This window comes from Urocampus carinirostris, chromosome 2, assembly GCF_059441175.1.
Source record: "Urocampus carinirostris isolate Australia breed hairy pipefish chromosome 2, RoL_Ucar_1.0, whole genome shotgun sequence".
Lineage (NCBI taxonomy): Eukaryota > Metazoa > Chordata > Actinopteri > Syngnathiformes > Syngnathidae > Urocampus > Urocampus carinirostris.
The window spans coordinates 32,249,239-32,275,411 of NC_142350.1; the positions used below are offsets into that span (position 1 = coordinate 32,249,239).

The following is a 26,173-nucleotide window of genomic DNA, read 5'->3' on the forward strand; positions in this document are numbered from 1 at the left end:
CCTGTATTAAAAAAAACTTCAACCGCTTGCAAGATATCATTCTCCTCCCCTCCATACCCCCTGCATCATTCCATCCAGTCTAATGCACTTCGGGGCCAGAACACAAATGATAAAAGTAAGATAAGGGCAGATAGGCACGGAGTAAAAAAAAATTACGGCTCTTTGTTGGGTATCGGTAGCAAGTGCTTAATGGAGGAAATGTTTAATTTAAAACCTTTTGAGGACACCTTAAACTATGAGCCCCACATTTAAAGGAGCTGGGAGGAAATTTGAACTTATTTTCTTGCTGCGGCAATCTTTTGATTTGTCATTATTGTAGCTTCAGTCAGTTCATTCATGACACGCTTGCAAGTACGTGCATTTCATAGAAGCTCTTAAATAAACTGTTCTTTTTTCATCTTTCTTGGGGTTTGGGTTGGCATTTGAACTGCATTTGAAACAGCTCATTTCTTAATTTCACCATTTTCATGCTACACTAACAAATACAAACAAAAGAAACAGGGGGAAGAGCATGAAGTAATTCCCCAGCGCTGCCCCTACCTACCGTTCCTCCTACATAGTATGTTCCACCCTGAACAGCTTTGCTGAAAGTAAGTTAAAGCTAATAGGCTGGGGGATAAAAAAATCGTAAAAAGCTATTTACACTCGGGCTTGTTAACACACAGTTGAAAAGTCAAATTTTCAACTTTTAACCTTTTTAAGCACACTACAGAAGATGCCTTAACTAAACTGTGATCATTTACTTCCACAGGCCTTGGAGTGGATCCATGACACTGGCGAGTTTTACCTGTCCACGCACACCTCCACTGGCTCCAGCATTCACCACACGCAGGAACTCTTGAAAGAACACGAAGACTTCCAGATCACAGCTAAGGTAACAATTTATTTATTGTCTTTCCAAGCTCTTACATTCACTGGGCTTGAGGTATTATGAGTCACCTTTTTTCTTTATGTCCGAATTGTCCTCCTGCGTGAGTATGTTTTCACGCTCATGCTCCACAGGGAGGCCCGTTTTTTGTGCAGACTATTGTTTCCATTTTGGGTATCGCCGGTATTGTGTTGGAGAGCGTGCTGTGGTGCCAATCACTGATTCCCAACTCTCCCCCTGTCCTACTCCCCTGTGTGTCATCTACCTTTCCCTCCCTCAATGTGCCGCTATTGACAGCAAACCAAAGAGCGTGTAAAACTGTTGATCCAGCTGGCCGACGGTTTTTGTGACAAGGGCCACGCCCATGCCCTGGAGATAAAGAAATGGGTGTCCTCAGTGGACAAGCGCTACAGGGATTTTTCTCTCCGTATGGACAAATACAGGACCTGCCTGGAATCGGCGCTTGGCATTTCCTCAGACTCCAACAAGGCAGTGAGTGTTCATCAATAATAGTAGAAACGTAAAGCATATATGAGCTTTGATACTTTTTTATGTTGGCGTGAAATATGTTCAATATTTAGTATAAACTGAGAATGGGGCCTTTAGTCCTATCTGAGGGTGACAGTTTTCTTGGTTTATAATGATAAAATGTGATGGTTCAGTACGTTTATATTATGTACTGTATTTTCTATAAGTCACACCAGTTGATAAGGCAGATCACCAAAACATACCATTTGCCATGTTTTTCATCTATAAGGCACCCTAGACTGTAACGCATGTTGAATTAATACTAGCGTAGTACCATATTTAAGAATAACCATTGTGTGTTTTATACACTTACAATACATATTAGGGCAACAATTGATCAGTAGACATTAGCTGATCTAAATGACATCGGCGGACCTAAACGGCTAAATATTGTATGATGAATCAAATCTGGTTCGCAGCAATAAGCGCACTGAACCCTAACCACAGGACAACTAACAACAAATGACATCCAAAAAGGCATTTGATTTGATATTATTGTCACACTATTTTTACTCACAGTGCCAGAACCAAATGTTAGAAAATGGAAGAAACAGAGTCATCCTAAAAGATGGAAATAAATGCAAAAAAAAAGCACAACGAGGGATACAACTCTGGTTTATCTGATGATTATTATTTATCAATATATTTCAGGACCAATTTTTGTTTTCTTCATTCTGGCACTCTGAGAATAGTGTGAACAAATCTGATGACTTCTCGTATGTCGTCTGTATCACTCGTGGTCCAATGATCAGGAATGGGCGCTCTCATTGCCGTGACACAGTTTTGAATCTTGTTGCATACATTGTTTTGTCATACAGTGATTATGGTCATCAAAATGTTTTCGAAAAATTGCACAAATACGGTACCATACCGTAAAACCTCATGTAATAACACACACAAATAAATACTGTATACAGTTCCAATTTTTTTCACCAGTATTTTCGATGTTTAAGGGTCATAAGGCGCACTTTTAAATGTCTGGCCAAATTGGGGTTTTTAGGTTTGCCCTGTAGTCCAAAAAATACTAGTTTACCTTATTCACTCCAAATCAAATTACGTATTTCTCCATTAGGTTTTAAAAAATTGGGTTGAAGAGAAGCCAGCTAAGGCCATTGTGCTTGCCACATAATGGCGACTGTCCGATGTGTTTTCAGAGTAAAGAGCTCCAACTGGACATCATCCCAGCTAGTGCTCCAGGTTTAGAGGTCAAATTGAGAGATGCTGCTCATGAACTCAACGAGGAAAAGAGAAAGTCGGCCAGGCGGAAAGAGTAAGACACCCTCCCCCGAGCTGTGTCGAGTCATGGTGAAACATAATGACTCATATGTTGATTTTGTTTGTCCTTTTAGGTTTATAATGGCTGAGCTAATCCAAACAGAGAAAGCCTATGTCAGAGACCTGCGTGAATGTATGGATGTAAGTCACAGACAACAAAAACATTTCAAGTGTTCTGGGCAATGTGAAATCTACAGACTCTCTCCTTGTTTTGCAGAGGTGTTTTGGAAAACACGTGCAAAAATTGGAGTGTGTCCCATTTTTCTTTGAAAGTAACTAAGTCATTTTGCTCCCCAATGAAAGGACTTTCTTCCTTTCGACTTTAAATGCCAGGTGCAAAATGTGAAACTTCAGGGAGGAAAAGGCACTTGTTTGGACCTGATTTGTTAAGGACTACTCCTATTAAAATGAAGACTTGTTTACAGCAGGATTTAAGTACTGATGCCCTAAAATATTTGGGTTGAAAATGACCAAAACCTGCACTTGAAAGAGAAATAAAACATAAACGGAAAAGGCAAAAGAAATGTAGCGTCTTTCATGTCAAGCTTGATGTGATTAGCTTGCTCTCCCCCCAAACGGTGTTACCCAACATCTTGGCTGCTTTCAAAGACAAAATCTACACTAAAAGGACAGAGGACGAGCGCGCAGTGAAAACGGGTTTTTACCAACGAGACATTTTCTCTGAAGTTTCATTGACCGCCTGCTACCAAGTTTTGTGTAGTCGCTAGTTATATTTTGGCTAATATTAAAATGCTAACGCTACAAAGCAACACTTTTAAACAAGTCCCACTTTCATTGTGGTTTATTTTCGAATTTTTAAGAAAAACATTAAGGGGTTTTTTGGTGGGGGTTTTGTGAGCGATAGCTAATTTCCACATTTAGCATTCCTTGTTTTCCGCTTCGGCCTAAAATTTTCATTTTGTTTGGAGAATGGAATTGCTCATTTTCGTCTCTAGGTGGAACACCAGACAACTAGTTTTGTTTCGAAACATATACCTCTAGTATGTCATTCACAAATATGATCATCTTTCTTCTAACAAAATCTATTTATTCTTATTTATTTACCTAATCAACCATTCAAAAATTGACATAAACTAAGAGAGTGCTTTAATTACAACTATGAATAAATATATTTGAAAGTTTTGAAATGTGAAATTAAATTCAGGTCGTTATTTTTCTCTTTTTTTCTATGTTTTGCTAACTGCTCCCTCTGCTCAAACAAACACTATTAAAAGGGGGATTCATTTGATGAATATATTAAAAAAATTGTTGGTTAAAAAAACAGCTTTGAATTAAAAAAACAATTTAGGTTAAATTTTAGTTAATATTTTGTGAACTGATCTTCAGGAAAAAAAGTATGTGACGATATATGCAAAGACATCTTAAGTCACAAAACTTAAACGGCGGAACAGGCAATGCCCAGTGTAATGGATATAAAATAACCGCCTTGTATAAAATAACCAATTTAATGATATTCTCACTTAATGTTTGTAAATCGATATCATGCTAGATATCATTTTTGACGTTATTAAACCAAAAACAGATATAATGCGATGTTGTGTAGTAAGCCAAAGTCTGTCATGTACAATTATCACTCGTACGAACTGCTGTATATTATGAATTGTTTCTTTTTACTTTATAAATCATGACCTGAGTTAATGAGCTATATACATTACTATGTAGACTTATCTATGGGAGATGACCAGCGGTGTGGAGGAGATTCCTCCAGGCATCGTCAACAAAGAGCACATCATCTTTGGGAACATGCAAGACCTCTACGAGTTTCATCACAAGTTAGTGGAGCGCTCATGATTGCCTACACTCACCTACTGCAGTGTGCAGTACCGTATTATCTTACGAGTTGTTTTCCTTAATGATCTTGTGTACAATCAACCGACTCGTAGAAGGCAATAAATTGCACATCATGGCAGAACTCATTTGCGTCTTTGTACACAGCATCTTCTTGAAGGAGTTGGAGAAATATGAGCAGCTTCCAGAGGATGTGGGCCATTGTTTTGTTACCTGGGTGAGCATCTAAAAAGAATATACTGTAAAATTCTGACTATCAGGCGCATGTGTCCACATTGAAACATGATATATTTACTAAGAAAGACAGTACACAGAACAAGTTTTAATAATATACGGTACCTTAACCCCTTAACGTTCTGCCGGACCGCCAGTAGGCTGCCGGACTTTTGAAAAACAAATGCGTGTCCGTACGATGTCACCAGTCACTGATATACGTCATGCCACATATCATTGAAAAGATAAAAGTCTTATGATTCGAGATATAATTGGCCATTTTGAAATATACTGATTAGAGAAACACCATGATCAGTCTGAAACAAGATACTGTACCCGAAAACTATGATGCCTAGCTGACTTACCAGAAAGTCCCCTGGCCGTCTTTAACTTCTTAAATGTCTACAAGAAGGGCTTTGTTACATCAAGGACAATCCATAGAATCCAACCATGTAAAATATTTACTCCAAAAAAGACGATAATGCCGACAGATAAATATAAATCCGCCTTAACCATTTCTTCTTCGTTGGAGTTTGCTTGATGTATTCTGTTCATTTCGCCACATTGTTTCCTTTTACAAATAAACAGACTTCTCAATATTTTAGTTAGCCCTCCCCTTTCAATTGCTACCATTTCCATGATGAGGGTCTGTTCATGTTAATTTTTATACATGCACAAAGCGCGAAGTTGTACAAACTTTCGTCTTCCTCGAATTAAATATTCCACGTGTCTCCCTCTAACCTTTACTGCTCGGTGCCCCCTGGCAGTCGTTAGAAAAAAAATGCATAAATTGCCCGCATCGTTGCATAAGCCTCAGGATTGAAAGCTTGGGGGAAAAGTTGCGGCTTATAGTACGAATTTTACGGTAATAAAATGCATACAGACAGACACAATGACTATTGTTAGGTAACAGTTTCTTGAAGTGTCTTTTTAATCTTTGACATTAACATTTAAAACAGTTAATTGTGGTACACTAGTTAATGGTGATTTATTTATTTTTTTAAATGCCAAAAAAAAAACCTTGAAAGGACATTTAAAACTAACCTCTCTGAGCAATCATTCTGGTACGTTTTGTGACAAGCACAATGTTCCCTTCAAATGGCAGGAAGCAGTGACACTTTTTATGATTTATTTTATATTGTTTTGTTTTTCAAGGAGGAAAAGGGATTTTATTTTGTGCTCCCGTCTACACTTCCTTTCCAAATCAAAAGGTTCCCAGGAACGGTTGTTGCCAGTGCAGTTGTGTGCAATTTTTGCACACAAAACATTATATTTCATAATCAGTTGTCCGAGATTTCTGGTTCTGAGTGCTCTGTATTTTAATTCCTCTCAGGCCGATAAATTTCAGATGTACGTCAACTACTGCAAGAACAAACCTGATTCCACGCAGCTCATCTTGGATAACGCAGGGCCATACTTTGACGTGAGTAACTTTTTGCAGGTTACAAATTGGGCAAATGCTGAAGTTTGACATATTGACATCTTTGTCTCATTCGGTTTTACAGGAAATCCAGCAAAGGCATCGTCTGGCCAACTCTCTCTCATCTTACTTGATTAAACCAGTCCAAAGAATTACTAAGTATCAGTTGCTACTTAAGGTACAGTTTAAAAACATGTTTGTTCAACAATTCTTAACAATGTTTTCATTCATACGTAATATTTATTGTGTGTTAGGAACTACTGACTTGCTGTGAGGAAGGAAAAGGAGAGATCAAGGATGGTCTTGAGGTGATGCTGAGCGTCCCCAAACGAGCCAATGATGCCATGCACCTATCTATGTTGGATGGTGCGTTTAAACATTCACTTGCACACACATATATTGGACACTTTAATTCAATTTTGATAAAATAATTCTCTGTATTTTTAAGCCTTTTTTTATTTTACCAAATGCAGAATGGCTTCATTTGACACTCATGCTTAGTTAACAAAAATGTAGCCAAGGGCCTTTTCCAACTCGCTTGGATTTGAAGCAGATACAATGAAAAACATTCCCTTGGCTATACAGTACATAAAATTGCTTATCTTTCCTTGAAAACAGTTCCCAAATTTTTTTTTTCATTTTACTGTCTAGGTTCAGTAAATGTGGTGGAAATCCTTGGTTTCTTTGTTACTATGTGAAAGTATGCTTTTTTTCTTGTCAAGTACCGTGGCAAGGTTACCAAGTAAGAATTGGGACTAGGGGCCCGTGAATATGGGGTATTTGTGTGGGATTAGCACAACAGACTCAATGCATTTGTCGGTTAAGAAAATTACATACCGTAAATTCCGGACTATAAGCCGCTACTTTTTTCCCAAACTTTCAACCCTGCGGCTTATTCAGTGATGCGGCCAATTATGTCATTTTTCTAACGGCCGCCACCGGCGCTCAAGTACAAAAGATAAGATTTAGACTGCAACTTCTTAGCTTGTGCACAAATTAAATTAGCGTAGACATATCCTCATCATGCAAATTGCAAAAAAAAAAAAAAGGCACATGATGCAACTTTCAATTTAAACGCAATCGAGCAGTCCGATATAGAAGGAAACTTTACTTAGCGAGTGTGATGCTAATGTGTTATTTAATAAGGGAGCGTGGGACGATGTCCATTTGACAATGTCTCTTTCCCATATTGAAAGAAGATGACTTTGATGACGTCGGTTATAAGGAGGAAGATAAGGACGGTTTACCGCGCTTATTTCAAGTACGATATGTTTTTTTTAACAGAGCTGCTTACTGTGTTTAGAGCGTGTTGCTAGTAGTGTTTTGCTACCCTTCACAGGCATGGTTTGGGATGAAAGTTATAATATTGTTATTAAATCTTTGAAAACTCTCTGGGTGTACCGTCTTTCTTTGTAAATATGTGTAACCATGTATAATATGTATTTGCAACTGTATATTTTTGTAATGTATTCATTTTCGAAACGTATTCTGATATGTTTTGTACGAGCAAATGAGAAAGAAGGGGCGGGGCTAACGCGGGCTGACGGGAAGTGGAGTGAGACGTGTTTGTGGACGCGGCCGACAATAGTGGATATATATTTTTCCCACCCTTACCTTTGGAAATATACACTTTTTTCCTTGGATTACTTTCAACGGGCACCCGGACTCTGCAGGTCTGCATCAAATCTTAAGTACCAGTATCAGAACCCCCCCAAAATTTAAAAATTGTGAAGTTGAATGATAAAAAAATTATAAATAGAATCAATTACCGTAAATTCTGGACTATAGAGCGCACCTGATTATAAGCCGCACCCACCACATTTCGGGAGGAAAACCGATTTTGTACATACACAGCCCGCACCTGTATATTAGCCGCATGCGCCCACATTGAAAAATGCATTACAAACACAAAATTAACCCATACCCGACACAGTCAAAAATCACAGCCGGCAAAATGAACGGAAAATGATACCGGTACTTAAGATTTGATGCAGACCTGCAGAGTCCGGGTGCCCGTTGAAAGTAATCCAAGGAAAAAAGTGTATATTTGCGGGTGGTTTTGGGGTCTGCGAATAGCGACGCTCCTAAAAAAAAAAAAAAAAAAAAAAAAAAATCTCATCTCATTATCTGCACTGCTTATCCTTATTAGGGTGACGCCGCATCCACCGAACTCGCTCCATCCGTTAACCATTACAGACCGCGAAGCTCTAAAGCCACGAACGTCGAACCGCGAAGTTGCGAGGTCCCACTGTATGTGGCTTGTTCTCCTAAGTACAGCATGTAAATGGCTAAAGAGATTAGCCTTTTTATTCCTACTAGATTTTTTTTGGTTTTTGTTTTTTTCATTGAAATGTCATCGCTGCAATTTAGCAAATTGTTGACGTGTGGCTCAGGATTCAACTTGCCACCCACGAATTTGAACAGACACAGAACACAACTCTGCCTTTTTCTCATTACGTCAGGCTTTGACGGGAACATCGACTCCCAAGGAGAACTGATTCTTCAGGAGTCCTTTCAGGTCTGGGATCCCAAAACTTTGATCCGGAAAGGCCGAGACCGACACCTTTTCCTCTTCGAGATGTCACTGGTTTTCAGTAAAGAAGTGAAAGACTCCAACGGACGCAGCAAATACCTTTATAAGAGCAAGCTGTTTGTGAGTAATCCCCACACTCCTAATAGTATGTTATTTTTGTATGTACAGAGATCCCTTGGTTTTTGCGGTTAATAGGGACCAGAACCATCCGTCTAAAGTGAAAATCCGCAAAGTAGCCTTCATAAAAGCCCTCAATGGGTTAAATTTACCTCGAGATGACGTAATTACCAACAGAATGTATTCGGCTTGAACAAAATAACAATAATGGATCTACTAATAATAACACACAGCACATCTGTGCAGTTAGATTGATAGTTTTACTGTCGTTATAAAAAAGGAAAATAAAATTGGAGTACCTCTTTCAGTGTAGAAAGCAATTTAGATAGCGGCCAGCTAGTTGCGCGCTAGCTTTGGGTGTCCTTGAATGGATGCAGATCTGCGCGATTATTAAAATAAAACCGTCCTAAATGTAGCGCTTTCCCACAAGTTGTTGATCCAGGACATCTTTTTATGGCTAATGGACCTGGTGTTGACAAGAGACAGGGTCCGCAGCAGTAACTTCGGATAGTTGTTAGCTTAGCTGTTTGCTGTAGGCCGAACCAGCAGCGGTCGCGGTGCTTCCCTGTTTGTTTTGATACAGAGACGATGGCTGTGCATGCCCACCCCGGTTGTTTAACTGACAGCATATACACCAGCCTATCACAGTCGGGCACACAGACAGTCACACCAGCCTATCAATAAAGACAATAAACACAAAATCAATTAAATGCATTCAATATGCGAAAGACTGAACCAGTGATAACTGAAGCGCGAAATAGCGAGGGGTCTCTGTATTTCATTTACACGGTGTTCATATCCACAGACGTCGGAGCTGGGAGTGACAGAGCACGTGGAGGGGGATCCTTGTAAATTTGCCCTTTGGATTGGCAGAACCCCGACATCAGACAACAAAATTGTGCTCAAGGTGCGTTGATTGAGCATTTTTTTAGATAAGCAATAAACTGTTTCTGTTTTACTGACAAGGTACGTAATAAAACTGTTATCAAGGCATCAAAGGTGGACGATACTGTAAATACTGGGTAGTATCGATGAAATACCGATCTGATAACGATACTTTTTGCTTGAAAATGTCATGATAATTGATTTGTTGAACCCCTGATCCCTAATTCATGTCTTTATGTAAATGTATGGTATTGCCACAGTAGCGGCCCCAAAGTCTGCACTATGATTCCTGTTTGCCTCATCATTTTTAACTTTTGGTAGGAATGGGTGGGTCGATTTAGCTGCTCTTTCACTCTATTGCCCTCTCCCTTGTCTGGCAGGCAGGATGCAGGAGGGCAGCCAGAGGCCAGGTAGAGGAAGGGCTTAATGTTTGCATGGCCGTCACTCAATCAAAAAGAGGCTTAGAGAGAGAGAATGTTGCGTTAACTGTGCAAAGGAGTGACACTTTGTGGAAATTGGTGGATGAGCTAAGTATAGATCCCAGGACAATTTTATTGATCAAATCCAAGTACTTGCTTACTATCGAAAAAAATTGCTATTTGGCTTGATCCACGCACCCCTACAAGACATTGTCACAAGCACAGCAGCAAATTCCATAGTTTACGTCAATTTATTCTTATTCCTACTTGTCAATTTAAAAAGATGGAATGAGTGCAGCCTTCAGAATATTGTTGAGATATGTTTGATTTTAGCCGAATAACGGCCAGTCAAAGGTTTCGAATGATCAAATGCTGAATACTTGCTCTTAATGTTTTGACCATTAAAGCAACAATCTGTTTGAGCTTCAAGTGCTGTATTTTTGGGATTGTTTATTTTTCCTGTTCTATATTATAATCAAATTTTCACCTATTGCCTCAAGTTCACACCTGCACTATGAAATTTATCATCACAGATGGTGAATAAAAAAATTAAAGCCAAATTACACGCTGCAAACGTTCATTCTTACCCCATTGGCACATAACCTGAATCATTTAGAATATATTATTTCCTCATTTTATGATATTTTATGTTATTATTAAAGTAAAATAACTAACACCATTATTATATCTGGCTCATTGTAAATTATTTTCGTCCCCATAAGAATTTTTTCTGACCCCAAAAAAAATAAAAAATACTTATAGTAAACAGAAGGATCCACTCGCGTCTAAATACGAACATATTTGCTGAATCTGAACATTTTCTTATTTGACAACAAATAAATTGTAAATGTTTTAAACCTACAAGATAGATTTAGAATAAGCAACATTTTCTGTCAATGGCGTTATTTTATTCATATATCTATTGATTTTTGGTGTGCAATGCTAATATCGAATTTTTACTGTATTTTGTACCGTATTTTCATTTTGTAATCATCACAGAAACCCGCATCGTAAGTTTCAACAAAGGGTTTAAAGAGACTTTGTGTATTATGTAGCGCCTCCTAGTGGTACAAAAATAAGAAATGAATCATTTTTTAAAATATTAAACAAAAATACATGAACTATTGTATGCTCGTGCATTTTTGGAATACTCATCGGTCAAGCAGTTCTTATTCATTTCACTTAACACGAGGCTCACCTAGAAGGAGCTGATATGATTGTCCGCCATTTTGCTGCTATGGGTACCCTCAAAAGACAAAAACCTTTGCATAAGGCTAGGCAATGCTTTGTAGCACTCGTTTTTGTTTGCACCACACATCACAGTGACATATAGTGATCAAATGTTACACACCTTTAATATTGCAACAAAAAGCTAAAACTTTGGAAGACAAGCAATTTTCCAAAACAAAAACGGAAAAAAATGCATGGATGTGTATAGAAATAAACATGATTTACCGAATCCAGTGTATGCCTTAATTCAAATGTAAGTGGAAGTGGTGACTGCATCCCCTTAAGCAGTTTAATGAGCGTTCAAATCCGTTCCTTATGCAATGTGTCATCACTGAAGCCTCATTTTTGCTGGTGTCGAGTTGAAGGATAGAGTGTAGGAAGCGTCCCTGGCAGAAATTAGACACTGACAATATACAACTTGTGAAGTGCGGTAATTAGCAGCAAAGATCATCATCAGGGCATCATTCTCGCGACAAACTCCAGAAAAATTTTGTTCTCTTACTTTTAAAGTTGTGGATGTTATGCATAATGATTAAATCAATTTGTTTTTTGATGGCAGGCTTCAAGCATTGATAACAAGCAGGACTGGATCAAACACATTCGTGAGGTCATTCAGGAGCGAACGGTCCATCTGCGCGGTGCTCTGAAGGAGCCCATTCACATTCCCAAAGCAACCACCACCAAACATAAAGGCAGACGGTAAGCCAACACTGTGTCGCTTGTTTGTCTCGCTCGTCTTGATAACGCTCGATAAAAGAACCCATGTATTTTCCCGTGGCGGCCTGCTAACACAGCTGGCCAGCATTGAAATTGAATAATGCGACTCCATCTAAAATGAAGACTTTAATGATATAATTTACAGGGTTCCCTCAAGGTCTTAAAAACTTTAAAATGTCTTAAATTTGATAACCGCACATTGAAGCATTTAAAAGGTCTTAAATTTTGTCTACAAGTCTTAACTTTAACTCAAAAATGTCTTATCTTTGTGATAAAGCTAATAACTGAATACATACTCGGTCCCATCACCTTGACATCGGCTCGCAACTAGGCTCGGGGCCTCGGTCGGTTCGTACTCATCCCCGCTCCCACGCGGTTTTGCTCACGTCCGCCTTAGTTCCACCTTTAGCCCAGGCCCGACTGTGGCCGCGTCAGGGGCCAGTCCCCCTCGGTGCCAGCGTGGTCCAGCTGCCCTCGCAAACCAAACCTCACCTGCTGGGTACACAACACCTTCCCTGCTCCTTCAAAGTGGGGTGGGTCTTTAAAGTAGGCCTGGGCGATAAAACAATAACGATAATTATTGTCATATAATTTTTGCCACGATAAATAACAAAAGCGTTCGATAAAAGTCACTAATTGAAACTGTAATACCCACCCGGCCACTGAATGAAATGGGGGTGCTAATGCAACAAAAACGCAACATTCAGGCTAACATTCGGGAGCCTCAGTGGGAAAAAAGGGCTACAACACTCGTTGAACACAGTCAAAAGAGACGAAGGATAACAGCCAGAATACACACTTAAAACATGCTGAAAGAGTCGTAGACCGGAGAGGCCCCTCATCTTCACTTGTTTGGAGCTATTCTGGCTACCTGGAGACTGATAAAAACAACAGAGCGGCGATATGCGCTGCAAATTTTGCCGACCAATACGGGCAACTAGACAAACGTATTCTTTGATTTAAGACCGTATCGCCCACTCTAATACGGTGAAGGAAAAACAATTCAGCCCTAAAAGAGTGCTAGCAGATGTTCAACAAACACTGGGCCCCATGAAAAGAAATTCCACTCGTGAGCCAGGCGCTACCTGTGTATTCCCTGCAACCAGCTCTGCCTCTAAGAGTGTGATGATAATTTTTCAATCAATTTTTGTCATATAGCCCAGGCCTTCTTTACAGTACCCGTCATCTGGCGCCGTGTCCCGCGTCTGTATACCACAATAGGTGCGAGATTGGTCTTGAATGTCTTTGGTTGTTGTTTTGAAAAGGTCTTCAAATGTCTCATCTCATCAGCCGTACCGCTTATCCTCATTAGGGTCGCGGGGGGGCTGGAGCCCATCCCAGCCATCTCCGGGCAGTGGGCAGGGGACACCCTGAACTGTTTGCCAGCCAGTCGCAGGGCACACATGGACAGACAACTCATTCGCTCATTCACACCTAGGGACAATTTGGACCGGCCAATTCACCTGAAATGCATGTTTTTGGAACGTGGGAGGATGTCTAAAATTTAAATGGTAAAATCTTGGGGGAACCCTGTATTTACAAACTGTTTGTTGACTTGCAGGGATGGGGAAGAGCTAGACAGCCAAGGAGACGCAAGCAGTCAACCCGACACCATCTCCATCGCCTCAAGGACATCCCAAAACACACTGGATAGTGATAAGGTAGAAGAACGCCCACACTTATATTACCACATAACAAACTAGCAGAGGTGGCAGTAACACGGGCCAAAAAATGGATACAAGTAGTTTCTTATTCATTTACGGTTTAGCCAAATGTGAACGTGTAAATGAGTCTCAAATTGGGATTTACAATAGCTGAAACCTGTTTTAATTTACTCAGTGGTGGCTTTTCAGAAGACAGGAGCCCAAATAGAGCCTATTTTTAAACAAGGATGGGCTTTTTAAATGCTGTTTGGATCCACTATTTTTCAAATATGCAACTGAGGGGCTGCTTTGATTACACAAAATATCTGCAAGACATGCTATATGTGTTGAATTTATTTTTTCCCTAATGTTATTTTACAGCATATAAGATAAAACGACAGTTAAAACATACAGGTTTTTTTGTTTTAGTTTTTCAAGCACAAAGGGTTTCCGTGTATAAAATATAAAGTATTTCATGGTTTTGTTTCATTTTTGAGGGACTTATAATGTTTGTTTGAAATGAAGATACAGTACAGCATTTTTGAGGTTTTGCAAGAAGAACAGAACAGGGCCATACACAAAGAACCTTCATAATGCCATATTCAAAATATCTCATAAAAGCCCTATCCCAGTCCCTTTCTTTTTATTAAATATCCTAGGTTACAAAAAGCAGCTCTGCCTTAAAAGGTGTGAAATCAAAGAACAGCTACTTTATACGACAATAGTGACAATGATATAAAGAGTGTATATAGGTCAAAATAACGAAGGGCAGTGAAGTGTAATAGTCAAAATAACATAATCGCATCCTGTGCAATCACAATTGCAGGTGTCAATATTTAAAACAGAAAAGACGTGTCAATTATATATCTGATTTAGAGTCGAGTATTTTGTGGAACTTGGGTTGTTATTTGTAAGCATGCAAAAGCAAGAAGATTTGATTTCTGACGCCTGATTATTATTGCATGTGACTACAGCTAATTTTGAACACGCAACCATCACTATTCAATGTGTGTCCCTGGAAAGTGATGCATGACAGTCCATCGGAATGCAGTGAGTATTTGTTTTTCTGCCCATTTTTGTGGAAGAGAGATTCTCTGCAAGCTGGGATAGTCGACGCTGGTTATATCTGGTAATAGCGCCTCAGAAGGTCCGTCCTCCTACGCTCAGTATGAGCAAACTTAACAAGCACACACGCGCCACCCAAGATTTCTATACTTTGAAGACGCACTGTGAAGCCTGGGTTGTTTAGTTTCCCGCAGTAACGAGAAAGACAAAATTGAAATAAACAGATTATTATTTTTTTGGTGAGCACATTTTGACTTTCAAATGGAAATTCCTAGTCCATTTCCTGGCTTTGAATGCTTCTTTATCTTTCTGGCTCTGAGTGAGGATTCTGTGTGAAGCCTTTCATTCAGGAGGTGGCGACACTGGCGTGTTTGTGTATTTTTGTTTTTTGTATGCAAGGGTTCGTGTTCCTGTGCGCATCCGCTTCTGTGACTGACTTGTCAGCTGCTTCAGCCTCCCACTTGCAGAGGATGCTCGCTTCTGTGCCAGACAGGAAAGAAGCCTTTTAAGTTCTCGCCGTTTTCACTCGAACTGCCTCTCTTCTAAAAGAGGGATTGCGTGCAAGCCCTGCATTTTAGAGATTTCTCGTTAACTAGACTTTAATGAAGCCATTGATGGAATTCTCTATAGCCTATTAAAGTGGACAGCTTTGCCAGTGGACCAAGATTTGAATACTCAATCCTTTTTTTTTCCAGTGGGTGTTAACTTTTTTTCTTTTGTTTTTTGGACAACATACTTCGTGATGCTTTCAGCCTGATTGTTGTTTACGTTTTGGACACTTTAGTGGCTTTTTTTTTCCAAAATGAGGGAGTGGAAAACAATGGAGAAATTAGAGGAAAGAATAGCACATCCGGTTTCTCAACTTCTCAGCTCGCTGGCTTTACCGCACTACCAAAGGGTATGTTGAAAAACCAAATGAAAATATTTATACAGGCATATTGTATGATGCATTACATATTTTATGCATTAAAGTAGACTTAAAATTGTGTGACACGTGAATGTATCCTTCTGCGGTATGCAATTTAATGATGGGAACTTGAGAACTACAACTGAGGAAACCTATCCGAAAACAGGAAAACGATCATAACTACCAGATGGATATCAATTTTACTGGACACCATTGAATGTTTATTATAAAGCAACAGTACGCATACTCTTGTGGGTATTCCATGGGGCATGTGAGATTTTTAATAAACTGGAAACATAATGGTATTAAAAATATATTATATGATGTTGTTGTATCACAAAGTTATAAATACATTAAAAAATTATATTCTGAAGTCAATTCTTTTTTTAGTGGATTGATTATATATTTGTATTGTCTTTAGTGCAGATATTACCGATACAGGATTTTTAATTGTGAAAATAATTTAATGTGAACGATGCAAAACTAATCATGTTCTGGTGGTAGATAGTTTATGTTATTTTCTGCATTATAATTTTACAAAAAAAGGTTTGAGGTGCTAGTCTAATCAAATGTGTAATATTGGGGGAAAAAATGAGAAATTACCTGGCATCATTATGTGAACATTTTACGAGGAGAGATAATTGTTTTACTACATTTTTTCGTTTAACCTTCTGTCATTTAGTACAGATGTATATTTAAAAATCCAAAATAAATACATCTTGTTCTGGTGGCAGATAGTTCTGGTTATTGTATGGTATTGTTATAGTTCTACCCTCAAAAATTAAGGTGATAAGTTTGATTCAAACTTATTTAAGTATTTCCTCACTTCACTAAAGATATGTTTTCTTAAAGTGTGTAATACTTAAAACAAAAAAGAGGAATAAAAATTACCTGGCATCTCTACAGGAACATTTTACTTGGAGAGATTATTTTTTTACTACATTCCTCCTTCAATTTTCTGTCAATTTGTAAAAATATATAAATTGTATATATTTTTATTTCAATAAAAAAAAGCAACAAAGTTCAATCAGATCCATACTTTCCTTAAAATTATCGTCATTTGTAATATCTGCAATCCAAAGTATTACACAAGGTAAAGGTTTTTGGGATAAAAAAAAAATGTTGCTCAAGATGTTTGCAAACCATTTTTATAAAAACTGCTTTTATTAAAAACATTGCAAATACTTCATACACAGTCTTATACAACATTATTATTTTAAAAAAAGCACAGCACTACTCAAGAAGTCATGTCATGCTGCAATATACTTGATCTACTTCAGCATTCTATGAAGTGCAGTATATTAAAAAGAAAAGGAAAACAGAAACTGGCAATTTGAATTTAAAAAGGGAAAAATGTAATGACGAGTGATATTGTTTTCGTTTCAGCTATCAGGTGGTTGCGAGCTGACCGTGGTCATCCATGACTTTGTGGGTAGCAACGGCAGCGGAGAGCTGACAGTACGACGAGGCCAAACGGTTGAGGTTCTCGAACGTCTCCACGACAAGCCAGACTGGTGCCTGGTTCGCACCACGGACCGCTCTCCGGCCCAGGAGGGCATTGTTCCCTGCTCTATGCTCTGCATCGCGCACTCACGGTCCTCTATGGAAATGGAAGGGCTCTTCAACCACAAAGGTAGGACAATCTTTTACACTTTCAATAGTCTATCCATCTCAAGTCGATACAAGGAGTCATATCACATGGTAAAGCTCATTTTAAAATTGTTTGAATGCATCAAGCTCATTTCAGCCTACTGTAACGATTGTTGCTGGTATTTCACAAAGCGATTCTACAGGTATTGCATCAAAAAATTACAAAGACGTTGACATGCAGACTGAATAAAGCTTCATGCAAAAGGTTGTTAGAAAGACATCTGCCTGCATCACAGGAACACTATCAATAATGATTCACGCATGCGAATGCAAGGACGTGCAGTGAGGTTCTTGTCTGGTAAGCCACCGTCATATTTACAAATAAATGAACCTATATCTAAATCATCATTAGATTGGCAGAGCAATAAATAAATATATGAAATGTATTATACAAAAATTGTTTCATCTCCCTGAATTATTAATGAAGTCTATGTGCTGCTCCTTTCCTACACCCATCAGTGGCGGAAATTGGCAACAACATTCTTAGAAAAATAACTTTATTCTCTTTCCCCATTGGCTGGCCCGAACGCCCATTTTTGGTTGTACTGGCCGATGAGCTGTGTTTTTTTTCTGATTCTTTTCGTAATGTGTCTATCACAACCCATATTGATGGCACTGCATTATAAAAAAATGTTACACAGAATTAGGTGAAATGGCTAAAAATATATATATTGTCAGCTGTTTAAAACATAAATTTCATCGGCTGGATGATCACTATTATTTTTAAAACAGACATTTATTTTGATAAGTTATAATTTAAATAAAATACATCATTTGCAAAATGTTCACACTATAATATTTTCATTTAAATCTGCTTTAAGAAATATTTACCGCTGATAACTAACAAAAAAAGAAATTTGTCATAGCCTGTTATTAATTTGTTTTAACAACTCACCAATTACTAACTCACGATTAATAACCACCACAAGCTTGAGTAAATATCGTAAAGCCCTAACCTACTTGATTTCCGTTTTCAGCAAAGTTTCAAATTGTTGATTTTTAAATGTCAAAATTAATTAAAACACATCAATCAGTTATTTTAATAATTTTTGGAATTGTAAATTGAACCGAACAAACCCCTTGAAAACTAATGTCTGGAAAAAACTATATTAACTGTAAATTAACAGTATACATTTTGGAATGCCAACCAAACCTTAATATATTTGGCCATTATGTAAAATAATCTGCACTATATTAAAAGGGTACTATCAATATTTTAACCATTAAAAGATCCCACTAATTTTAAAGTGTGGGTGAGTGCACGGCAGCTTGTTGCTATGACAATATGGCTTACAAATATTGTATTGGCGCTTCCATGTAATAAGGCTGTTTACCAACCAAGTGATATTGGAAGTCACAGCTTTTGTTTTAGCTTTTGCATCTGGGAAAGGTGATGCTTGTTATTGGAGAGTTTGCCATTTTTAGGCCGTATGTCTTTGGTTGTTCTCCTTGCATGCTTTATGTGGTCAAAAGGAGTCATGAAAAAAATTGCTCCCTTCAAGGGAATACTCAGGCGTGACGGGGAATGATGAAAGCCTGCTGCAATTTGATCATTCCTTTGTATTCACTTACCACTGATTACTTTCCTAGAATGAAGTTCAATAGCACCTCCACTACATTTGGGGACAGCAGCGCTGTTATGCATCTGTGCTTTGCACATGCATAGCCGAACGAATGAGTATGAAATGTAGACACAAAGTGTTGCAAACCCTCCAGTGACCCCATGAAAAACATAGGGGAGAGAGTCTCCCGAAAGCTAAGACAAGAACTTTTATCGAATCATATGTAGCAATCAGTTTTACTATGACCGCAACGTTAGACGAAGAAATACCGGTGCTTGCTTCGTTTAAATTATCGGCAGCTGACAGCATGAAGCCAAATAAATTCAACTGTTAATTAATTACATTACACCAAAAGCACACTGATAAGATGTTTGAGTTTTTTTGAGGGGCGAGGGTATGATTTTTGGCGTGGGATGTGACAGAAAATAATTGAGAAGCACTGTCTCGTGGTAATACTTTGCTAATTATTTTTCTGTCACCTCTCCTCAAAGGTAGAAATCCTTCCGTGAACCCCCAACCATCTGCAACAAAGGGACTAAAATAGTGGCTCTGATGGCTAGTTCATATTTACAGTAGCTTTGTTTTACACATACGTTAAAATTGAGAAGAATTGACTTCCTTTCTCTTCAGCGTGACGTCTTTGAGTGTTGTCAGTAAGAAAAAGAACATTTGATACAACATAGAACAAACAGAGACAGCAGCAAACACCGATGAAATGGGGCACAGAAACTCAGTTTCATTTTCATTTTTTCATGCCCCATTCCGTGAATAATAGCTGCTGGTTTAAGATTTAGCTTGGGATTTATCACATTTTCTAGTTATTTTTCTTACTCAGTGACCTCAAACAACAGAGTTGTAGATTGATTCAAACCAGATTTCCTCTTTTAATGGGACTGAAGAAATTGGAAAATTGCCTTTCAAAGTTCTTTAAAAAGTGCTTGAATTTGCCCATGAAAAAAGTGTATGTACCCTGCTAAGAGGATGCCAAATATCCACCCTACGATCAGTCTCATAATTGCTAATTCGGTCGAAAACACACACATACACACAATGATTGATGAAAAACACAACAGAATGAATTCAATGGATTTATTAAATAAGCAAATATTTTCCATGCAGTGTTTGAAACACTTGACCCACTGCACAAAATTGGCAGTTCAGTATCCTAGTAGCAAGGGCATAAACCTACAGGAAAAAGAAATAGCACATATTAGTGGAAGTACACGGTCCTGAATTTAATCTTTGATTACAGTTTTTGAAAGTACAGCATTTGAATAAATTAATCAACTCTTGCTACTACCTCAGAAATACTCAGTAGGTTCGTATTTAAAAAAAGAAAATCACGAAGAAGAAAAATCTTTTGTGCATCCCAAGTTCAAATCTGAGGTCGCTTGCAGTCATAATTTCGTGACCAAGGTTTTTGTTTCAGTATGGAACAATCACTGTCATTTTTGACTAAACGCTTGCTGGTGTTTCATAACCGCATCTAAATGTATTTCAAGGCGTGCTATGCAACTTCTTTTGCCTGCAAATCGTGCACCCGCCCCCTTCAACTGAGTAGGTGCGCCTCCAAAGGGCAATACAGCGAACGCACAGCATGGATCCAGACGTTCCTTTGGAAGGCGTACCGTGGAGGCTTGCCCACTGTCCTTATAGCAACCCACTCTCAGGAGAGAGGGAGGGAGAGAAGGCGGGATGGAGAAACTCACGCTGCGTTTGACTTTTTTTTTTCCTTTTCACTCTGGGCTTGGTGTTTACGCAGCACACATTTTCAGAGGAAGAGAAGCTTTTATTGTTCTTCACATGGGTTGTTGATTTGAGGGGTAGTTTTAAGGAGGCATTCCTGTGGCTTGGTATTTGACTGACATGGCTCATGGAATGCAGTCTTTAGTGTCTCTGTACCCGTTTTGCTCCATGGATTCAGCACAGGAAGGAGACGCTCAAAACTGCAGGTTCTGGCTGCTGGACCTCGGTAAGGTGCCGTTTGACTTTGCATCGCAATGTTATAAACTAAATACATTTACTGTGTATTTTGCAATATAAGGTGTGCTGGAATGTAAGGCACATGAAATTCAGATGACAGTAAAAACTACTATGTCTTGGAAAACTAATTGCATATAATAGTGCTTTGCTGATTAAAATCACAAAACAATGTTTGCAATAGAGGTTAAACCCAGCTTGTGACGGTGAGGACAGTGACACTTACCACTAGAACACCAATCTTACAGATGACATACAAAAAGGCACTAGATCTTACCTCCATATCACACTATTTTTACTCACTGTGCCAGAAACACTGATCTGCACAGTGCATTCTGATAGGTAAAACATCCTCTCCACTTCTTCACCTGTGCGTCAATAACATCTCAGTTTAATATTTATACGTATGTAAAAAAGCTTGTATAGTATTTTGTTGAAATGTTGTTTTTTCTGCCGTTCGTCATATTGTGATGCACTGTTGAAGAAGTGGAGAATGTGTTTAAATCGTCAAAGTGCACTATGCAAATCAGTGTTTATAGCACCCTGAGTAAAAATAGTTGTAAATGAGATAAAATCGAATGATCTTTCGTATGTTATCTATGCCAGAGGGTGGTAGACATATGGCGCCCTCACTGTTCGAATCCCATTGCATTCAACGTTGCATCCAATGTTTAGCGATTTGGGCCCACAATGATGATTATACTGAAAAACCTCATGTAGTAATGCACACCTATAAGTACTGCATTCCCAATTTTTCCCACTGTATTCATCTGTATACAAGACGTACCGGGTTGTAAAGCCCACTTTCAAATTTCTGGCCATTTTGGGGTTTTTAGGTGCACCCTGTAGTCCAGAAAATACATTAATAATTGAAACAATCCTTGTTTATAAGTTTTGGGACTTTCCAAAGAACAGGCATTTAAACCCAAGGAAATATGTGGGATGTGTCGGTAGAAGAAAAAAAATCTCATGCCTTTAACTGTAGCACTATACTTTGCAAGTGCTGGGTCAACTCCTACATGCTAACCCCACACTGTTTCTGAATGGGGCTTTTGGTAGGCAGAGTGATTTGGCATTGACCTCAATGCTGGGAGGAAGCCAGACTAGTCCTCTCTTTCTAGAAAGCAAGCCTCCCTCCTCCCTAAGTTGACGGATGTTTGTGTTTGGAACACATCTCCAGGGGATGGATAGGCTGCACTTAAGATGCTCCACCGGTGACACATTTGGAATCTCAGGCATGTTCGTGCAAGGAAGTGGACTTTTTAGATTACCCTAATAACCCTCCCACCAATAGCCTGGCTATTCCTAAACTCAAGCATGCACATGCAGCTACATGCATGAAGACAAACGACTAGGATTGACCCTGTTTCTTCACAATGTTACCTGTTCATAGGCTGTGTTCCTGTTTACATGGTTACCAGTTGAGAAGTTTGAACTTTAGTAGCCACTCAAAATAAAGAGAAAAGACAGCAATGGATTTTGAACTTGCAAAGAGGACAGAGAGAGAAGCCTTCAGTTAAGGAATTCCAACCAATTCTAAGGCCCCCCACCCTTTGCCCTTGCTTTTCACATATCCAAGATTACAAAAACCAAATATCCACCCTAAAGAGTGTGGATGGCAAAGAATAGCATCGGGACTTTATATAGACAAATATATATATACACATGGATAAACCTGGTCGTTTGTCCCCTTGCTATCTTTTAAGCCCACACACTGCAAGGGGCAAAAATCTCAACCTCTATGTTTGTGTGTCGTCACAGGTTATTTTTTTCCCAGTTGGCAGGACTGAGTCAAGGCTCCTGACCTCAATTTCCACCCATTTGCACTCCTGTTAACATAACTTAATGGTTCTGGTATGTTGTTGAAGCAGTAATATCTAGTTTTTTGCAAACGGTTACGTTCCAAAAAGAACCCGTGATAAACTTTTACTACATAGATAGATAGATAGATAGATACTTTATTCATCCCCGAAGGGAAATTCACTTTTCCAGCAGCATCCCTAAGCTGAGAACAATCGAAAATAACTGAGAACAATCGAAAATAACTGAGAACAATCGAAAATAACACGGGAGCTGCTGGAGTGGCTGCCATTCGTGACGGCGCCGGAGAAACGATTCAATTTGAATCATGTACAAACAAACAAACAATTGAATCATGTACAACAAACAAACAAAATATTTATGTTTCAATAAGTGGAGTGTTAATAAAATGGGGGGAAAATAATTTCTGATACTGATATAACCAGGTAAAACTAATTTTAAGTTACCTGTCCAAATGAATGTTGTGCCATCTCACCTTTCCCACTCTCTCTACTCGCTCCTGAAACTTTATCAAATAGTCCAAAATTTTACCTCATCTTCTCCGCTCACCTCGTCGTCCTCTTCTCCTTCCACTTCGCACTACAGAGACTTTTTAGCTGAGCCGTCTCTTATGACACCATCCCCTGATCTAGACCAAACTAATGCAAGCAAAAATGCAATGGCAAAGCAAAGCCACTGAGAGACAAAAAGCATTACACAAATGTTTCCGTCAGCTCCGGCTCACAGCAATAGTTGACCAGGGATAATAGATTGCAATACATTAGATGCAAATTAACAAAAAATTGGTAATTTCTTCAGTGTCGGCAATGCATTATTACATATTTCCATCGTTGTTTATAATTTAAATACAATGAATTGATCTCTCTCACATCAAAACCAAAGAACAAAACTTTTTCACTGGCCCAAACATAATTTATTCAACAAATAAAAGTTCTGTCTACTGAACTGGTAAGGTTTTTTTTTTTTATGATTTTTTTAAACCACTATACCCCTAACTGTTAAGCCAATCAGAATGCAGAGACCAATGCGAAATATGTGAAGCAATGAGACTCAAAGATGAGGACTTTTTTAACTTCTGTTTTTACTATTTGCTCTAAATAATTGCACATCTCATTATTGATATACCGTTTAAGTTTTATAGGAAATGCTTTGACATTCTTTTTTGTAATTCCATATTAATTTCAGTTTTTGAAGAAAATTCTGAAGGACGAACTACATAAAAAGCATTAAAGTAACAGTAACCCTTTGCCTTTTGCCTGACAATTTGTGGGAAAGAATTATAGGGAAAAATGAGTCGGCAATTGTAAGATAACAGTCTTTTAAAGTAAGCAAGACTAAATGCACAGGTCCTGTGATAAGTGTTTGATAGGTGATAATGAACAAAGAATACAGTAGGTAGGTGTGGGAGATACAGAAACACCTCCCTACTTCCCGCTTCAGTTGTCGCTGGTTCACTGCTTGGCGGATTTTATTGTGCATTGTGTTCTGCATTCTGATCGGCTAACAAAGTTAGGACCTCTCCACCAACCAAACTTGCTCAGGATCCACATTTGGCTCTTTGGCACTACCTAGTGGCTCCCTGGTGCTTTTTCAAAAATGTTTGATTGTGAAATCGCACAGTACAGAACCTGAAAGTAAATGCAGGTTTCCATAACGTCCACATAATGGCAGCAAAGTTTCATGCAAACTGAGGTGGATAGTGTCATTTAAGATGGTGCCCATAACTTCAGAATATTGCTGACGCCATTTTCTAGCTGAAATCATTGCAGCCTCCGTCATAATCTTTTGTTGGTGTGCAAGTATGGTGACTTTTTTAGACGCCCTCAGATAAACTCTTCTTTTTTCATCTTTTTTGGGGTTGGCATTTGGACTCGATTTAAAACAGTCCTACATTGCACTTTAACCATTTTCATCCTAGAATAAAGCAAACCTTGAGCTTGCACGTGAAATTAAATTGTACTGTGCTTTAAGTGATGCAAGTCTAAATTAAAAGAGAATGTTTATTTCATTTTTTCCAATCCAAGTTAGAATGGGTTTTAAACTTGTATGTTCATCTATAACAGTGAAAAAGATTGCTCATAGACAGAATGGCCATAACCTTTAACTCCATGATATTTTTCTCAATAAAGAAAGGTGTCATTTAAACCCCATTCTGTCGCTGAAACTGCTTATCTCCAGACAGAAGAGCAGTTTCAGCGACAGACTGCTGTCACTGTCTTGTACTACGGACAGACTGAAGAGATCTTTTCTTCCTCATGCCATGAGGCTCTTTAACTCCACCCGGCAGAGTAAAGGCCCACATTAAACCACACCACCTACATTGGATATTACCGAATCTTACTGCAATATGTATTCTGTGTAGCACTATTTAGTTACTCTATATAACACGCTACAGTGGGCATTTGCACGTCACACTGGGTATTTGTATATTGTATTCTTTTGGCTTTTTTATTGTACTGTTCTCAGCTCAGGGATGCTGCTGGAAATGTGAATTTCCCTTAGGGGATGAATAAAGTATCTATCTATCTATCTATCTATCTATCTATCTATCTATCTATCTATCTATCTATCTATCTATCTATCTATCTATCTATCTATCTATCTATCTATCTATCTATCTATCTAAACCTCATCTTGGTAACACAATGTCTATCAAACAGCAAATTCTTTGGAAAAATGTAATCTGGTAGTACCTGAGAAACCACTCCATTTTCTGTCCAGATCCCTAGATTATACAACAAAATATAAGTCTGCAGAGGCTGTTAAGATCTTCAACAACTTCAAATGCCACATGACGCGCACTATTTAGACACCGTTCGTAGGCGTCATCTCTGAGTCAGCATCAGCCCATGTAAACACTTTTCTAACTTTTCTCTTGAGTTCTGAGAAATCCGTGAATTCAGCTTCGGCTCACAAACAGGCTTAATATTGGACAGTCCATGAATCTGAAGGCCATGGAATGCATTTCCTCCATAAGTAAAAAATGTGATTTTTAAAAATACCTCTGGAAAAAGCTTTAAGTTTTAAACAAAAAAAGAAAAAAGTGGACCGGAGAAACACAAGATTGGGGAAAGAGAAATAACTGAAATAGCTAAACAGCAACAATGACAAAGCCACATGAATGTTGTCCCAGTAGCATTGTGGAACATCCAAATGAATTGGGGAAAATTCCTACTTCATCAGTTTCGAGTCATGTTTGTTTTTACTTATGTAACGAAAGGGTACCAGATGTTGGTATTTTTTTGGAGCTTTTGGAAGAATACAAGCTACGGAGACATAAAGTGTTCAAACCTTCTCATTTTTCTGCCTAGTTTTTTGCAAGGTGTTTGTTTTTCTTTCAGGGGTCAGGAGGCGGGTACCCGTTGCAGCAAATTTCAGGATTTCTTGACCTATGAGTATTTAAAAAAATAAAATATATACGGTAAATTAGCTCATGTATTTTTGCTTATTATTTTTATCAATAAATCTTTTTTTTTTTAATGTTTTGTTTTACCACTAGCACCAAATAATACACACTGTCGCTTTTAAGGA

The 26,173-nt window shown here is 38.4% G+C and overlaps 1 protein-coding gene across 4 annotated transcripts in view; it reads left to right on the top strand.

Moving 5' to 3' along the window:
• The window catches only part of triob (trio Rho guanine nucleotide exchange factor b), a 162,722-nt gene that overhangs the window by 108,792 nt on the left and 27,757 nt on the right, over nucleotides 1–26,173 (top strand). For all 4 annotated transcript variants that reach the window (XM_088326197.1, XM_088326198.1, XM_088326199.1 and 1 more), the window contains 14 exons: nucleotides 752–874; nucleotides 1,166–1,360; nucleotides 2,551–2,666; nucleotides 2,746–2,812; nucleotides 4,355–4,464; nucleotides 4,628–4,697; nucleotides 6,027–6,116; nucleotides 6,199–6,291; nucleotides 6,368–6,479; nucleotides 8,576–8,766; nucleotides 9,569–9,670; nucleotides 11,857–11,996; nucleotides 13,576–13,675; nucleotides 17,016–17,262. In XM_088326197.1, the coding sequence (XP_088182323.1) occupies nucleotides 752–874; nucleotides 1,166–1,360; nucleotides 2,551–2,666; nucleotides 2,746–2,812; nucleotides 4,355–4,464; nucleotides 4,628–4,697; nucleotides 6,027–6,116; nucleotides 6,199–6,291; nucleotides 6,368–6,479; nucleotides 8,576–8,766; nucleotides 9,569–9,670; nucleotides 11,857–11,996; nucleotides 13,576–13,675; nucleotides 17,016–17,262 (1,756 nt within the window). The remainder of the gene's footprint in view (nucleotides 1–751; nucleotides 875–1,165; nucleotides 1,361–2,550; nucleotides 2,667–2,745; nucleotides 2,813–4,354; nucleotides 4,465–4,627; nucleotides 4,698–6,026; nucleotides 6,117–6,198; nucleotides 6,292–6,367; nucleotides 6,480–8,575; nucleotides 8,767–9,568; nucleotides 9,671–11,856; nucleotides 11,997–13,575; nucleotides 13,676–17,015; nucleotides 17,263–26,173) is intronic.